General features: G+C 33.9%; 2 protein-coding genes across 2 annotated transcripts in view; one reads left to right on the plus strand and one right to left on the minus strand.

Annotated features, from left to right (window-relative positions):
- Window positions 1-1512: 1512 nt before the first annotated feature.
- Window positions 1513-5709, minus strand: LOC136831135 (uncharacterized). The gene is made up of 2 exons (XM_067091090.1): window positions 5649-5709; window positions 1513-2387 (listed from the first exon to the last, which is right to left on the minus strand). Exons 1-2 carry the CDS (start codon window positions 5707-5709, stop codon window positions 1513-1515), a joined length of 936 nt encoding a protein of 311 aa, XP_066947191.1.
- LOC136831538 (homeobox protein orthopedia-like) overlaps window positions 5395-17973 on the plus strand; it is a 136638-nt gene continuing 124059 nt past the window's right edge. The window contains exon 1 of the mRNA XM_067092109.1: window positions 5395-5738. Within this exon, the coding sequence (XP_066948210.1) occupies window positions 5708-5738 (31 nt within the window). The 5' untranslated portion in view covers window positions 5395-5707. The remainder of the gene's footprint in view (window positions 5739-17973) is intronic.

A 17973-nucleotide genomic window follows, 5' to 3' on the forward strand; every position in this document is an offset into this window, starting at 1 on the left:
ATGGCTAACTTTAACCTTAAATAAAATCAAAACTACTGATGCTAGAGGGCTGCAATTTGGTATGTTTGGTGATTATAGGGTGGACGATCAACATACTAATTTGCAGCCCTCTAGCCTCAGTAGTTTTTAAGATCTAGGGGCGGACAGAAAAAAGTGCGGACGGACAGACAAAGCCGGCACAAAAGTTTTCTTTCCAGAAAACTAAAAAGGAAAAACCGTAAATGTTACTGACTTATGCATTCATCTATATAGTGGCCCTTAGTCTAGTGGTTAAGACACTTGCCTCAGGTGTTAGTGGGATGTGTCCTGACGATTTGTGTGCTTTCAGTTGATGCAGCTTATTGTAGCGCCGTGATTTGTTGAGGCCGGGGAGGAGAAGGGCATGGGGCTAGCAGCCCCACCCCAAAAGATTTTATTAAAACCAGGTTGTATCATCTGTCTCTCTCTCTCCTTTACATATATAAATATATAATGCTATACATATCTATATATATATATAATATATATATATATATATATATATATATATATATATATATATTATATATATATATATATATATATATATATATATATATTATCTATTACGGAAAAGAAAGTTGTTTCTATATTGTTGCTTTGACTTCTGCCGGAAGCGGTTCCATAGGAACTTATAGTCGTCATCTCTTCCCGGGAGTTTTAGCCTGACGATCAGAGGAAAAAAGAAAAGGATGCGTTGTCCTTTAATAGATCATCCGTTACTTATGGATATAGATATATATATATATATATATATATATATATATATATATATATATATATATGATTATAATTTTGACTTATATGCGCAACTGTACTCTGATATAGATATAAATCTTGATCGGTTCCTCTGAGAACGCCTTGATTACGGAGACGAAACCGGTCGGACTTACGCCCAGTGTTTCATTTTTCCTTGTGGTAAAGTTGCATATATATATATATATATTTATATATATATATATATATATATATATATATATATATGTGTATGTATATATATAATATATATGTATATATATATATACACATCACCATTATCACATACACAATTTTTCCGTGCATTAATACAGTTACTAACTGGACCTCATTCAAACTGGCTGGTATCTAGCAGAGATATTTATTCAAAAACGTTACAAGCTTTCTAGGGCAAACAGTCCTCATTGCCAAGTATATATATATATATATATATATATATATATATATATATATATATATATATATATATATATGTGTGTGTGTGTGTGTGTGTGTTCGTCCATCCATCTGCCCAGCACTCCGTCTCAGTACCATCGCCGCCAGATTTTATGAAAGTCAAATTACGGGGGAGGGGGAGGAGTGTAATGGTTAAATGATCGCTCATTCCAGCGAGGGAAAATAATCATTATCGGTGACTCTGCTGCGGTTAATCGATTAATCACCGTTAATCCCGTCCTAATGACTGATTATTAGGGCCCCGTTCTTGTTCGGACGGATTATTATCTCCATATTGCGAATTTATGCCGGGCGCTCGCTCCGGCCTTGCTTTGGCCTCCGGTTGATGATGGTGATTATGATAATGATGATTGTGCTTGTCATTATGATTGTGATGTCGTGGATGACAGTAGCAGGTAGGCCTTTGATTGTGGTGTAGGTAATGGCAGTAGCAGGTAGGCCTATAATTATGATTTTGATGATTATAATGGCAGTAGGAGGTAGGCCTTTGATTATGGTGTAGGTAATGGCAGTAGCAGGTAGGCCTTTGATTATGGTGTAGGTAATGGCAGTAGCAGGTAGGCCTTTGATTATGGTGTAGGTAATGGCAGTAGCAGGTAGGCCTTTCATAATGGTGTAGGTAATGGCAGCAGCAGGTAGGCCTTTGATTATGGTGTAGGTAATGGCAGGAGCAGGTAGGCCTTTCATAATGGTGTAGGTAATGGCAGTAGCAGGTAGGCCTTTGATTATGGTGAAGGTAATGGCAGTAGCAGGTAGACCTTTGATTATGGTGTAGGTAATGGCAGTAGTAGGTAGGCCTTTGATTATGGTGTAGGTAATGACAGTAGGAGGTAGGCCTATGATTATATTGTAGGTAATGGCAGTAGCAGGTAGACCTTTGATTATGGTGTAGGTAATGGCAGTAGTAGATAGGCCTTTGATTATGGTGTAGGTAATGACAGTAGGAGGTAGGCCTATGATTATATTGTAGGTAATGGCAGTAGGAGGTAGGACTTTGATTATGGTGTAGGTAATGGCAGTAGCAGGTAGGCCTATGATTATGGTGTAGGTAACGACAGTAGGAGGTAGGACTATGATTATGGTGTACTTAATGGCAGTAGCAGGTAGACCTATGATTATGATTGTGATGTTGGTAATGGCAGTAGCAGGTAGACGTACTGTATGATTATGAGTGTGATGTTGGCAATGGCAGTAGCAGGTAGCCCTATGATTGTGATTGTGATTGTGATGCTGGTAATGGCAGCATCAGGTCGACCTATGATTATGATTGTGATGATTATGATGTTGGTAATGACAGCAGCAGGTAGGCCAATGCTTATGATAATGATTGTGATGTTGGTAATGGCAGTAGCAGGTGGGCCTTTTATTATAATTATGATTGTGATGATTATGACGTTGGTAATGGCAGTAGCAGGTAGGCCTATGATGATGATTATGATTGTAATGATTATGATGTTGGTAATGACAGTATCAGTTAGGCCTGTGATTATAATTGTGATGATTATGTTGGTAATGGCAGTAGCAGGTACGCCTATTATGATTGTGATGTTGGTAATGTCAGAAGCTGGAAAGCCGATGATTATGATTGTGATGATTATGATGTTGGTAATGGCAGTAGTAAGTAGGCCTATGAGTATGATTTTGATTATGATGTTAATAATGACAGTAGCAGGTACTGGCATCGCTATTAACACCGATATTATTCTAGTAGCTTTTGTTTTATTAATATTAAGTAGCAGATTCAATGGACAATACCCAATGGTTTAACAAGGCAAATATATTATGTTCTTAACTCTCATAGAACTATTATTTAAAATATAATAGTATCCTAATGATGGTAGTAATAGTTCTAGTAGTAGTAGCAGTCGTTATAGTAGTATCGACTGGGAGAACAGAAATAGTAGCGGATGAAAGAAGTGGAGGTAGTACGCTTGATAGGACTACTGACATCGTTGATAGTAATAGCATTAGTAATAGTGACAGGAACTGATAGATGGTGAGGTAGGAACAGGCTACTGACATCGATGTTAGTAGTAGCAATGTTAGTACTTATTTGTATATTTATTTCTGCTGAATTAATAACAGTAATATTAATGGTGAAAAAAATAATTACAATATAATATATATATATATATATATATATATATATATATATATATATATATATATATATATATATATATATATATATATATATATATATATATATATATATATATTTATATATATGTACATTTTACACCATTTTAGTGATTTCTTCACCATGAGATTTTTATGAGTAATATTAATGCTAATGGATACTTCAATAGCAATGTTTGTTGTACAGTTCGTATATTTGTTTATAGTTCATTCTTTGATAGAAATTATTTCACTCCCATATGGTTTAACAGTGCGGTATTGTTCTGTATAGTGTATATAGATTATAGCTTTACAGTCATAGCCCAAAACCATAATGGCTGCTTCTGTAGTAATTTTTGTTGTATAGTTTCTATAAAGTTCATTCTGTACTATAAATTAGTTCACTCCCCTATGGTTTAACAGTGCAGTATTGTTCTGTATAGTGTATGTAAATTATAGTTTTCCAATCTTAGCCAAAAGCCATAATGGCTGCTTGTACAACAATGTCTCTTCTATATTTTTTATATAGTTCGTTCTTTAGTTGTTCACTCTCATATGGTTTAATAGTGCGATATTGTTCTGTATAGTGTATGTAAATGTATGTAAATTATGCTTTCCAGTCTTAGCCAATAACCATAATGGCTGCTTCTATAACAGTGTTTGTTCTATATTTTGTATATAGTTCATTCTTTAGTTATTCACTCTCATATGGTTTAACAGTGCCATATTGTTCTGTATAGTGTATGTAAATGTATGTAAATTATAGCTTTCCAGTCTTAGCCAATAACCATAATAGCTGCTTCTATAACAGTGTTTGTTCTATATTTTGTATATAGTTCATTCTTTAGTTATTCACTTTCATACGGTTTAACAGTGCGATATTGTTCTACATTGTTTTTATATAAATTATACCTCTCCAATCTTGGTTAAAAACTATATTCTTGTACATAGTTTCCGAAATATTTATTGCCCCCCATTAAAATATGCAATAGAAATTTGCTACGACGAATATTGAGTTTGCCCCCCGGGGAAATATTATGATATGCATCAATTCCATTACAGTTTGGTTGTGTTGAAATATTATGAAATATGAAATATATGCCATATATTACAAAGGGGGGCGAAGGGATAGACTATTTGGTTCGTTTTATATATGGGGGCTCTGATAACGCTAGGTCGAATGTCAAACCCTCTTTTTATTTTTTTTTTGTAGGGGGGTCGTAGGCGCCCCCCCCTTTTCCTATCCCCTCCCCCCCCCTCTACCTGTCTACCTTCCTGCCATAAAAGAGGGCGGCACGTAATTTCAAATCAATTTTCAATAATCTTTTTCGCGACTAATGAACCAAAGCTATTGGAAAATTTTCGTGTATTGGCTTTGGGTCCAGTTTTCAATATCCATTCCTGGTGGTGGAGGGGGGTGGGTCTCTCTCTCTCTCTCTCTCTCTCTCTCTCTCTCTCTCTCTCTCTCTCTCTCTTCTCTCTTTTCCATTGCCATTCGCTTGTTCTCTGTCTTTCGTTCACTCATTCCTTTTCATTTTAGTCTCTCTCTCTTTCTCTGTCTCTCTGTCTCTCTCTCTCTCTCTCTCTCTCTCTCTCTCTCTCTCTCTCTCTCTCTCTCTCCTTTTCATTTCCATTCTCTCTCTCTCTCTCTCCCCCTTATCTCTCTTTCTTTCCCTCCCTTCTCTCTCTCTTCCATTTCCATTTGCTTGCTTTCTCTCTCCTTTTTCGTTCGCTCCCCCCTCCCCCCGCGACACACACGCACACACACACAGGCTCTGTGTCGGTCCCAGCCAGAGACTATGGAGGGAGAGCGGCAGCAGAGCGCTTGCCTTTCCCGAGCATTTATTGTGCATTTCGCGTCCTTTTTTCCGGCGCTTCCGCCTCGTGCATCTTGGCGTGGCTCTCGTCCGAAGGGAAGGGCGCCGACCGCCTTCCCTTACGGCATCGGCCCCTCTGCCGGCATCGGGGATATTTCCTTTCACAATCCCTTCAATTGTATGGTAGTATTGTGCATTACCTTCAATTTGCACACAGATTATTCTTCGTATAGCCTTCCCGGCCCTCCCATTGGCCGGCGGGGCGGCGACGGGGCGTGGCCTCGCCGGGTCGCCCCGCCCCGAAGCGGGAAGCGCGAACGATGATTGGCGGGGAGGGTTCGCCCAATGCGCCTCCGGCCTTAACAAGAGGAGATAGGTTTAACAAGGAAAGTTAGTATTGGGAAATCTCCATTTAGATGCTGTCTGCTGGCCATATTACTTCATATTCGAGGTAATCAGACTCAGCACCGCTGTTTTCATTACCGAAAGGTTGAAAGAGTGGATCATCCGAAGCGGGAGTGTCCCCTAGGCCGAAGAACGACATGCTGACTGCCTTGGCGCCCACGTCCATCGGTAAGTGAGGCCCATTACGGGCGTATTTTGCAAATTCGCGCTTAATTACCGCCGGCTCTGGCCTCATTAGGGGGAGCAAATGTGATAGGCACTTGCGAGATTTGATTTGTTGCCTAAGATCAGACGCCTTAGGCAAAGGTTTTTCAGGGGTGGGACTCCTCCGGAGGGTGGGGGGGAGGACCCGTGGCCCAGGGGCACCACCATCATCATCATCATCATCAACAGCTTCGTCCCTGGTACAGGGTGACGAGGGGGCGGTGCCCCCTTTTCGTCAAGTTATCTTAAGGACGTCCGTCGGAGGAACTCACTCGCTAGCGACGGCTACGGCGAAGAGCTCCTGCTGACTCCCGAAGGAGATCGTCGAGGGCGACTTCCGGAGAGCCTCTCTCTCTCTCGCTCTCTCTCTTTCTCTCATTCTCTCTCACTCTCTTTCCCTTGGCCGCGTTTTTTCCTCTTCGTGTTTTTCTTCCTCCGAAGGGGGTGTCAGAGGCATCACGTCGAGGGTGAGTGATTCTGTGCTAAAGGTGGTGCTCGAATTAAGATCGCCGTTGGAGCAGTTGGCGTGTTGGGTCGTGTTTCTAATCGCTCGAAAATGTATCTTCCAAGTCCCAAAATTTCGTGGGTCCTAAATGGCATATGTGCTGCGTAATGCAAAGTCAGATTTGTAATGTCTTTATTGAAGGTGTAATATATTTATCACGGACAAACTTTCATTATTTGTGATATATTTATCGCAGACGAATTTCTTTCATTATATTCTTGGCATTCGTCGTATTCATATTTATTCATTGACGAGAACTGAGCTCATTATGTCATCATCCGCTGTGTCACATTCGCAACCGAAGGGAGGAACGAACGAAGGAAGGAAGGAAGAGAAAGTAAGAGAAGAAAGGAAGGAGAAAGGAAAAGTGATGAAAATTGATTTATTTCTATTTCCATTTCTATTGTCGTATATTTCCTCCTATATTCCTCTTCGCTATCATTCGCTCTTTATTTGATAGCTCCTTAGATTTATATCATAATTCTGTGTGCGCATTTCCAGTAATAATAATAATAATAATAATAATAATAATAATAATAATAATAATAGTTTTATTCAGTTTTCTTAAAGTCCGAAAATCGAGAAACGCTGATATATTAATTTTTTTTATTCCTTGCGATGACATGGCTTAATGGTTTGGCTACTCATTTTTTCATCCCGTCTGCAAGCGATGGGCGAGCAGAGAACGAACATTAAAACTTACTTACCTGCAGGATTCTCTCTCTCTCTCTCTCTCTCTCTCTCTCTCTCTCTCTCTCTCTCTCTCTCTCTCTCTCTCTCTCTCTCTCTCTGTACTGTATATAATATATTATATATATATATATAGTGTGTGTGTGTGTATTGTACAGTATCGAGTGTTTGCAGATATGTCAATATTACTTTAGTTTCGTGTAAATAATCAGATATGCATATTCAGTATTTATTTATATATACTGTATAAATAATCATAAGAAAATATATATATAGTCTGTATATATATATATTTTATATATATATATATATATATATATATATATATATATATATATATATATATATATGTATGTATATATATATTTATTTATTTATTTATATATTTCTGACTCGCATCCGGGCCGAATGTATGTATGTATGTATGTGTATTTGTGTTTATATTTACACGTTCACGTAAATAAGCAGCTAGAATTAAGTTCAATATCTCTTCTCGCCTCTCCAATTATTTGCCTGCATCCCACATAAGTCCTTTCGACAATTAATTCCATTCACCGGGGAAGAACCGAAGAACTTAGTGGTTTTCGAATACCGCCGCATCTCATCATTTATAGAATACGCGTTTTTCACACCAGGAGCCGACGACCGACGCAAAGGACCTCAAAAGGAAATCGAGTCGTAAGGAATTTAATATCCGGTCATTTTTTCTTTCTGTGAAGGCCCCAGTTCAGGCACCTCTTTCAACTTTCATTATGAAGACCAGGCCTCCCCACCCCCAACCCCCCTCCCCTTCCCCCTTCATTCCTCTTTTCGCTCTCCGTAAACACAGAGAGAGAGAGGGGATCAGTGCTTTATTTATTTATTTTTTTTTTTTTTTTTGCGTGGGATCTTGTTTGGAGATGATTGTCGTAGTCTTTGATTTTTTTTTTTTTTTAATTCTCTGGCCGTTTGTTTGAAAGTCTGTGGGTTTGTGTGTATACAAGGCTGAGTGTTTGTGCGTGTGTGTGTGTTTGTGTGTGTATGGATGTCGCTGATAAGAATTTGAATATTTAAGTGATTGTGTATCTTTTCTATATATATATATATATATATATATATATATATATATATATATATATATAAACATATATATTTATTTATATATATAATATATACAGATATAATTTTATATATATATATATATATATATATTATATATATATATATATATATATATATATATATATATATATATATATATATATATATATATAGAGAGAGAGAGAGAGAGAGAGAGAGAGAGAGAGAGAGAGAGAGAGAGAGAGAGAGAGAGAATGAAACCTACCTTTTCACACCACCCGACACAACCGGCAAGGAAAAAATGTTTCGTTTATGGCTCGGCTTAACTTTGTGGAATAATTCAAGGGGATCTTATTTCTTTTCCGTAAGGGGGAAATGTCGCCGCGTGTCTCATGACGTTTTGTGGGCGTTTTCCGCAGTGAAATAGTGATGTCCTTTGTGTCTCTTCTGAGTTGTTATTTTTTCCTGGTGAATTAGTTATTTCATTCGTTGTTTCTGTTTTGAATGGTTATTTTTTTTTCCCCCTTCTAGATTAGGCGGTGTTGGTTTAGAATGTTGTTAGCCTATTATTATTATTATTATTATTATTATTATTATTATTATTGTTGTTGTTGTTATTATTATTTTTATTATTATTGCTATTTTTATTATTGTTATTTTATTATTATTATTATTATTATTGATATTTTTATTATTGTTATTATTATTATTGTTATTTTTATTATTATTATTATTTTATTATTATTATTATTATTATTATTGATATTTTTATTAGTTATTATTATTGTTATTGTTATTAATATTATTGTTATTTTTATTAATATTATTATTATTACTATTATATTATTATTATTATTATTGTTATTGTTATTTTATTATTATTATTATTATTATTATTATTATTATTATTATTATTATTATTATTATTATTATTTCTCTAAAGCAACTGTCTGCGTATGCGATGCCAGTAGAACAACAGAGTTCTCTCTCTCTCTCTCTCTCTCTCTCTCTCTCTCTCTCTCTCTCCCTTTTCTTATCTCCTACTTGCAATTCTCAACTTCAGATTTCTCCTATTTTATAAAGGGATAATTCACTTCTTAATTATGTCGGCGTCCTTTGAGTGTATTATTTTGCTTTTTGAAGTATAATAATAATAATAATAATAATAATAATAATAATAATAATAATAATAATAATAATAATAATAATAATAATAATAATAATAATAATACCAGTGGAGTAACTTAAGGACCATTGACTTTCGTTAGAAAGCTTCAGCAGAGAAAGGCGGCCTTTCGTCGAGAGAGAAAGTAACGAATTAAGAAGAAAAGATTAAAATTGTGTAAACATAAGTAACAGCGAACAGAATAATAGAATCATAAAGCAACAGAATTGCAAATAAAAATACATTTAAAGTTATGTATTTATTCGTTGTTGGTGTCGGGAAATACATCGACAGCGAATGGAAAGAAAAGACAAAAAATATTTACAACAAAAAAATTGACAACAAGAACATTTACATAAGTAATAACAAATAAAATAATGCAAGCAACAGCATCGCAAATAAAAACATATAAGCGAAGTATCTATTCGTTGTTAGTGTCGGGAAATACATCGACAGCGAAGGAAAGCAAGAAACAAACAAACAAAAAAATTTGCAAAAAAAAAACATTGACAGCAAGAATATTTACATAAGTAATAACAAATAAAATAATAAAAGAAACAGCATCGCAAATAAAAACAAACTATAAGCGAGACATCTATTCGTTGTTAGTGTCGGGAAATACATCGAAAGTGAAGGTAAACGAGAAACAAAAAAACATAGACAGCAATAACAACGTAAGCAGTTTTCTTGTTCGTGCGACTTCGTACCATACCCGTTGTAAAATCGCCTCCCACCGGAAGCGGCATCCTTTTATCGAAGCGGCGTGTCGCTTTCCGGGAGATTCTGTCGTTTCGCGGCGACCGGAGCAGCGACTGGTCGGAAGAATGTGTTTGTTTTCCTGCCGTATATGGGATATGTTTATTGGTGGTTATAGGATATGTTTATGCTTGTGAGTGAGACTCTTTCTTCGAGAAATGGGAAATATATTGTTATCGTTTTCCTGATATTTTGACGTGTATAGGAAGTGGTGGCGTTGGAGAATGTATTTACTCTAAATGTGATTTTACAACTTCCTTCTTCGTTTATGGAATATGTTTATTGGTGGTTATAGGATATGTTTATGTTTATGAGTGAATCGCTTTCTTCGAGAAATGGGAAATGTATTTTTTTTTCGTTTTCGTGAAATAAATTTTGATGTAAATAGAAAGTGGTGGCATTGTAGAATGTATTTACTCTAAATGTGATGTTACAACTTCCTTCTTCATTTATGGAATATATTTATTGGTGGTTATAGGATATTTTATACCTATGAGTGAATCGCTTTCTTCGAGATGGGAAATATATTGTTCTCGTTTTCTTGAAAGTATTTTGATTTGTATAGAAAGTGGTGGCGTTATAGAATATATTTACTCTAAATGTGATTTCACAACTTCCTTCTTCGTTTAAATAATATATTTATTGGTGGTCATAGGATATGTTTCTACGTATGAGTGACTCACTTAATTCGAGATGGAAAATACAATTTTTCCGTTTTCGTGAAATATATTTTGATGTGTAAAGGATTCGCTCGCATTATAGAATATATTTACTCTTAAATGTGATTGTATAACTTCCTTCGAAAATATTTTTTACGAGCCTTTATGGCGTATATATTTGCAGGATATATTTATTCGAATTAACTGAATGTTTGTACTGGAACTCATTGGATATATTTATCCATACCTGTGGAATCTTGATCTTCGAGTCCGTGGATTATACTGCTTTGATTCTCTAGAATATATTTACCGTTGTATAGGCAATCTGTACTTACAGTTATGAAAGTATATATTCATTTGGATAATATACTATATGGCGCCATTAAATTTTTCCACTTGTACTGTAGAAAACCATTTCTATTCAGGCTCGTGAATTAATCATACCAAAAATGTTTTTATAGAAAATATGCTTATTGCCTCTTGTGCAGTTCCAAACAATTTCTGTTCAGGCTCGTGAATTAATCGTACCAAAAATGTATTTATAGAAAATATGCTTATTGCTTGTGCAGTTCCAAATAATTTCTATTCAGGCTCGTGAATTAATCGTACCAAAAATGTTTTTATAGAAAATATGCTTATTGCTTGGGCAGTTCCAAATTTTCCTTTATGTGTTTTTAGTATATTTGATATTTTATTAGCAGGCATAGCTTTTATATTTATCTATTCCTTCTTCGTTCTCTTACCGAAGGTAAACATTTTCGAGACATATATACTTCTTTTGGTATGATGATGCGATAAATACCTGAATGATAATATTAACATTTTAGCAGTAATAATATTTTTACTTCATGAATACTTAAATGTAATATCGATGATGTTGATGTTTTCTTCATTTAATAATCACGCGAATGAGATTGTCGATAGTGGATTTCTCGGGTGCTGAAGGATTCGGTTTCTTCAGTCAGTTTAAAACATATTTTTGCAAGCGGCGGAATTGGCAGTTACTACATATATATATATATATATATATATATATATATATATATATATATATATATATATATATATGTGTGTATGTGTGTGTGTATATATTATATCTATGTATTATATATATTACATATATATAATGTATATATATATATATATATATATATATATATATATATATATATATATATATATATATATATAATATATACATATATATATATATATCATATATATTACATATATATATATATATATATATATATATATATATAGTAGATATGCCTTCATAGGAAATATATCCTTCAAGTGCAAATTAACTTATTCTGTGCATCCGGATAAATTTATTCTAGAAACGTGAACAGTTTATTCTTTCGAAAGAGGTAACACAATTATATTTATAAAGTGAATATATTCTCTCTGTTCTTCTTTAAATACCAGTAGATGTTTTCCACAAACACGCGAAAAATACTCATTCTATTTCTAATGAAATACAGGTTAAATATTATTTATAAAAGTGCATGTATTTCATAAATTCCGATGAACCTTCCGTATGAATGTCACTAAATACATTTCATACATGCAGTGAATTTATTAATTTTATTTCGAGGGAAGTGATGTCATCTTATTGAATTGGACTGAACACAGAATTTAGTCCAAGCGCCAGGCACGGGGACCTATGAGGTCATTCAGCGCTGAAACGGAAATTGACAGAAGGTTTGAAAGGCGTAACAGGAGGAAAACCTCGCAGTTGCACTTATGAATTAATTGTTAGGAGAGGGTGGAAAGTCAGATGGAAGAAAGAGAATATGAAAGGAGGTACAGTAAAAGAAACGGAAGGGGCTGCAGCTACGGGCCTAAGGAAGGCACGCTGCAAAGAACCTTAAGCAATGCCTACAGTGCACCGCACGAGGTGCACTGACGGCACTACCCTCCTACGGGGATGTAAACTTATTAATAGTATTAATTTTCAATTTGTTCAGTCCAAAGAACTCTTCTTTCCCTCATTGAGAAAATATCTATAGCGAAGTAATTTCATTCTCTATGGTTCTTACGTTCGCGGCGCTCGTTTACAGTATGTGTTTAGAGGTTTCTGGTGTAGAGATAAAAATTGAAAGTGTTTTCCAGTTGCTTTTTTTTTGAATGTCTTCCTTATTTACGACTGTTAAGTTCACGGAGTATCTGATGTTAACGTTTTTTTCAGTATCGCTGAATTGAGACAACTAGTTTTGTTTTATTTTTTTTTTTTTTTTAATGAAAATAAATTTCGTGAAATTTTGTAAATATTTTCCAAATGAACTTCGTGTGATTTTTTTTATTTATTTATGATCACTTATTATGTAGAATTTCCCTGAATTTACGTTTGTGTAATTACTCTTGTAATTTTTCCTTCTTTTGAAATTCCTGCCTGAAGTATCTATCAGAGACTTTCTCGGACCTTTAAAAGAACCGCTTAATTTAAAAAAATAATAATAATTTTCTTTTATTTTTTTTATTTCTATTTAAACTTTAAAAGAACTGCTTAATTAGAAAAACATTCTTTTAAATTTTTTAAATTTCTTTTTGAACTAAAAAGCCTCTTAATCAAAATTAATACTATTTTTTTATTATTATTATTTTTGTGACACCGTATCTTCGTCTCCTATGAATGGTCCTGGTCCAGTGATCCACACCAGGCCCCATATTCCTAGCGTTGCATGACACCACTTACGCGCCCCCTATGGGCAAGGGGCCTTTCTGGCATAAGGCCGTCTTAATCTATATTAATATACTCACCGACTCCGTTGATAAAGAGTTTTTCGTTTACTCTGTTAAAGTGCATCATTATTATCTGGAAAAAAAGCATTATTACCACTAATAATGTTTGTCGTTATTACTTTATTCGTGTCCTTTTATCATTGGAGCATAAGAGGCTTTCGTTTGCTATGTAAAAGTGCATTATTATTAACTGGAAAAAAGCCTTATTACCATTAATAACGTTCCGCCGTTATTGCTTTATTTCTATCATTTTTACACTGGAGCGTAAAGGACTTTCATTTACCCTGGAAAAAGACCTGGAAAAGGCCTTATTACCGTCATTAAGGTTTCGCCGTTGTTACTTTATTTGTGTCTTTTTAACACTGGAGCATAAGACTTTCGTTTACTATGCAAAATGCATTATCATATTATCTGGAAAAAGGCCTTATTACCACTGATAATGTTTTGTTATTACTTGATTTGTTACGTTATTTTTATTGCGTGCATTTGTCGTCTAGTGACACAGACAATACGATAATAATAAAAGTGTTTTTGTTTTTTGTCATCTTTTTGTAATGTTATGTGCGTTATGTATTTTTGTTTTTGTCATCACTCATTTCTGTAATGTTATTTGCGTTCTAAGTTTTTTGTCAGTAATTTTTTTACTGTTATTTGCGTTATAAATTTTTTTTTCATACTCCTTTTTGTAATGTTATTTGCGTTATGTGTTTTTGTTTTTTGTCATCACTCATTTTTGTAATGTTATTTGCGTTATGTGTTTTTATGTTTGTCATCACTCCTTTTTGTAATGTTATTTGCGTTATGCGTTTTTATTTTTGTCATCACTCCTTTTTGTAATGTTATTTGCGTTATGCGTTTTTATTTTTGTCATCACTCCTTTTTGTAATATTGTTTGCATTGTGTTTTTATTTTTGTCATCACTCCTTTTTGTAATGTTATTTGCGTTGTGTGTTTTTATTTTTGTCATCACTCCTTTTTGTAATGTTATTTGCGTTGTGTGTTTTTATTTTTGTCATCACTCCTTTTTGTAATGTTATTTGCGTTACAAGTGTTTTTGCTTTTCTTTTTCTAGTCATCACTCCTTTTTGTAATGTTATTTGCGTTATTGCGTTGGGTGATCTTTTCCAAGCTATCATCCCTTAGTTATTGCGTCTTTTCTTACGTTTTAGCTATTGCATTCACGAGTTTTTTTAGAAGAATAACTAAAGGCATTGTTGGTGTTGTTAATTACTAAAGATTATTTGCAGCATCAGCTGAGCCTAATTTGTAATGTCTTTTCAGTCTAAGTAATTAATGTTTTCTCGCTGTCAGTCTGGTCTGCAAGGAACTGTCCAATATTCATTTGTTCATCCGACCTATTATTATTATTATTATTATTATTATTATTATTATTATTATTATTATTATTATTATTATTATTATCGTAAAAATCTTAGGATAGCATGAGTCAATAATATAGTGAAGAAATCCACAATGGTTTAAGTGTAAACCAGTAATATTATTATTATTATTATTATTATTATTATTATTATTATTATTATTATTATTATTATCATTATTATTATTAACACAAAGAAAATATAATATGAATTTAATTAAATTTCCTGATACAATTTACTATGCTTTATTAATAATAATAATAATAATAATAATAATAATAATAATAATAATAATAATAATAATAAAAGTGCCTTTTGTCTAACAAGAGCGCACACATAAGAAACGTCTTAAATAAATAAACAAATAAATAATTAAATAATTAAGTATATAAAACACAAAAATTTTCCTCATGTCTTGCAAACATAACACCAGCCGAAACGGGCTCCAACTGAAGAATAAGAAGAAGAAGAAGAAGAAGGCGAGGCAAAAAAACGGCGCCATTCGGCGGGAAATAAATTTGGCGAAGGAGCCAACTTAAGAATCCGCTAAACGACCGTCCTCCGAGCATAAACACCCGGAGGAACTCTTTCTCTGCCGATGCTGCGGAGGAGGAGGAGGAGGAGGAGGAGGAGAAGGAAGAGGAGGAGGAGGAGGAGGCGTGGGCGAGTAAACTTAAGAAGGAAATGAACAATTCCGGCTCCTCTAACCGTAACGTAATGGCCGTAATCTTTAATAAAGATTACTTTTAAACCGTCTCAGGCGCCGTTGGGCCGAGTCCGCTCCTGAATTAGGTGTTAGTAAAATGTTGAGAGCATGGAAAGCGCGGGGCGGGGGCGGGGTTTGGGGCCGGGGTGGGGATTTCACTGTTTTGGATGAGGTGGGGGTACGGGTGGTTTGGAGATAGGAAGAACGATTATTATTATATTTATACAGGACATGCCGAGAATTTGTTCGTTCTCTTGACTTTCAAGATTTGGAGGTGTTTTCTCTACGTTAAAAATAAGCGCTACTATTCCTGCCACTAATACTTATAGTTAATTATTTGCATCTCACTAGTGTAATAGCGATGATAATTATTATGATGGTAGACATGATAATAGTGGGTGTATGGCTAGCGACCGCATGCCAAACGTTTTTCTGAAAATCGGAAGGTTCAGTGCCTTGGAGAGTCACGCCCTAAAAGGAGAATTGAATAATAATAATAATAATAATAATAATAATAATAATAATAATAATAATATCAAGATAAACATCACATAAAGGGAAAAATTCTGTAGAGTATGGAAATGAAATATACAAAACTTATCTACAATTATGCACTAGTCAGCTTTTTAAATTAAAACTTTCCAGGCGTATGTATGTATGTATTATTATTATTATTATTATTATTATTATTATTATTATTATTATTATTATTATTATTATTGGGCCATATTCATGGGGCTATCTTAATAATAATAAGAATGATAACTAACAATGGGAATACTGTTTCTACTATTGCTAATTCAGCGGCTAGCGGCAATGAATATGTCCAAAGCATAAATCATGTAAATGTATCTAAATACACCATCTGTCGTCGCTGAACGTTGTTTCTTGTGACAGTCGCAACAGCAAATGTTCGTGTGTTGTTTTTCTTACTTAAGGTTCGTGTATGTTGGTACGTATATATATAATATATATAAATATATTATATATATATATATATGTATATATATATATATATATATATATATATATATATATATATATATATATATATATATATAATATAAATATAGATATAGATACATACAAATATATATTTATATATAACTAAATTTCTGACTCGCATCAGGATCGAACCCAGGTCTTTCAATTGAAAGGCAAGACCGCTGCCAACTAAGCCTTGCCTTTCAATTGAAAAACTTGGGTTCGATCCCGGTGCGAGTCAGAAATTTATTCCCGTTCCACACGTGATTGAGTATAGATGTGCATATTTATATATGGCTGTGTATAAAGTGTGGTGTTTCTTTAACTTTATTTTGGTTTGTAACACAAAATTAGTCTACGGATCATGAACCACGCGTTTAACTGTCACGAAATCTTAAAACAGAAAATGCTCAACTAGATAATGTAGGTTAATTGATATGTTGCACGTACGATAAAGTTGCAAGATTACCTAAATATTGCCGTCATTTTTCACGGTAAGGTTCACAAGTGTGTGTTATATATGTTATAATATATATGTATACAATATACATATATATATATATATATTTATATATATATATATATATATATATATATATATTCATATATATATATTATATATATATATATATATATATATATATATATATATATATATATATATATATATATATATATATTATATATATATATACTGAAAATATACAGAGGACTTCGTAATTATTACTTGTCCTAACGAGAGAATCTCATTATCGCTTGAAGCTTGTAATTTGGTGATTGACGTAATTTGAGAAGAACTAGATGTAAAAAAATATGCTGCGTTATATGATTTATATTATTATTATTATTATTATTATTATTATTATTATTATTATTATTATTGTTGTTGTTTTTTTTTATTGCCAAACATTTCCAGAATCATCTAAGTAAGCACAGCCGCTACACTTGGTGGATTTTTTTTAACTTCTCTGTTCCCTAAAAATATCATTCATGTTTTTACTAAAAACGTATAAATCCGAACTTTTTCCTCAAGGGAATGACAACACCCTCCTTCTGCGGCAGGACTCGAATCTGTGTCAGGAAGGACAGTTTTATTTTTTTTTTTTTTTTATCGTCAGCTTCCTTTGTCGGCAACCTGCTGTCCCTAAAAGTGCTATTGAGAAATGTGCTGACATCAGCAGCGTTCGTCTTTGGTGAAATTCAGGTGCTGAAACTTACTTCAAGTGCTTTCGACGAACTTTTTAAGTGGCCGAAGTTATTCTGAAGTGTTTTATCTGAATTCGTAAACATTTTAAGTGCATTTCAGGTGTCTGTAACAGATGCCAAGTGCTTTCGGTGGGCACCAGGTGTTTGAGGAGAATTTCAGGTGGCAACTTTACAGGTGTTATGAAAACTTATTAATATTGCTTATCGGGTTTCATTTATCTGCGGTTAATTTCAAGAGCCTTGAGTGAAACTTAAGTTGTAAGTGTCTGTCGTGAAGCGCTTGTATCAGACACCAAGTGTCTTTTGTGAAATTTAGTTGCTCACTGAACTTCAAGTGCTTCAGGA

The sequence above is a fragment of the Macrobrachium rosenbergii genome, chromosome 48 (genome assembly GCF_040412425.1).
Source record: "Macrobrachium rosenbergii isolate ZJJX-2024 chromosome 48, ASM4041242v1, whole genome shotgun sequence".
Lineage (NCBI taxonomy): Eukaryota > Metazoa > Arthropoda > Malacostraca > Decapoda > Palaemonidae > Macrobrachium > Macrobrachium rosenbergii.

Bases quoted from the DNA above. Each gene is read 5' to 3' on its own strand.
- LOC136831135 (XM_067091090.1), bottom strand. From the start codon at position 5,709: ATGTCGTTCTTCGGCCTAGGGGACACTCCCGCTTCGGATGATCCACTC. The intron at 2,388-5,648 runs GTAATGAAAACA...ATAATCATACAG, and splicing joins TCCACTCTTTCAACCTTTCG to TACGTCTACCTGCTACTGCC.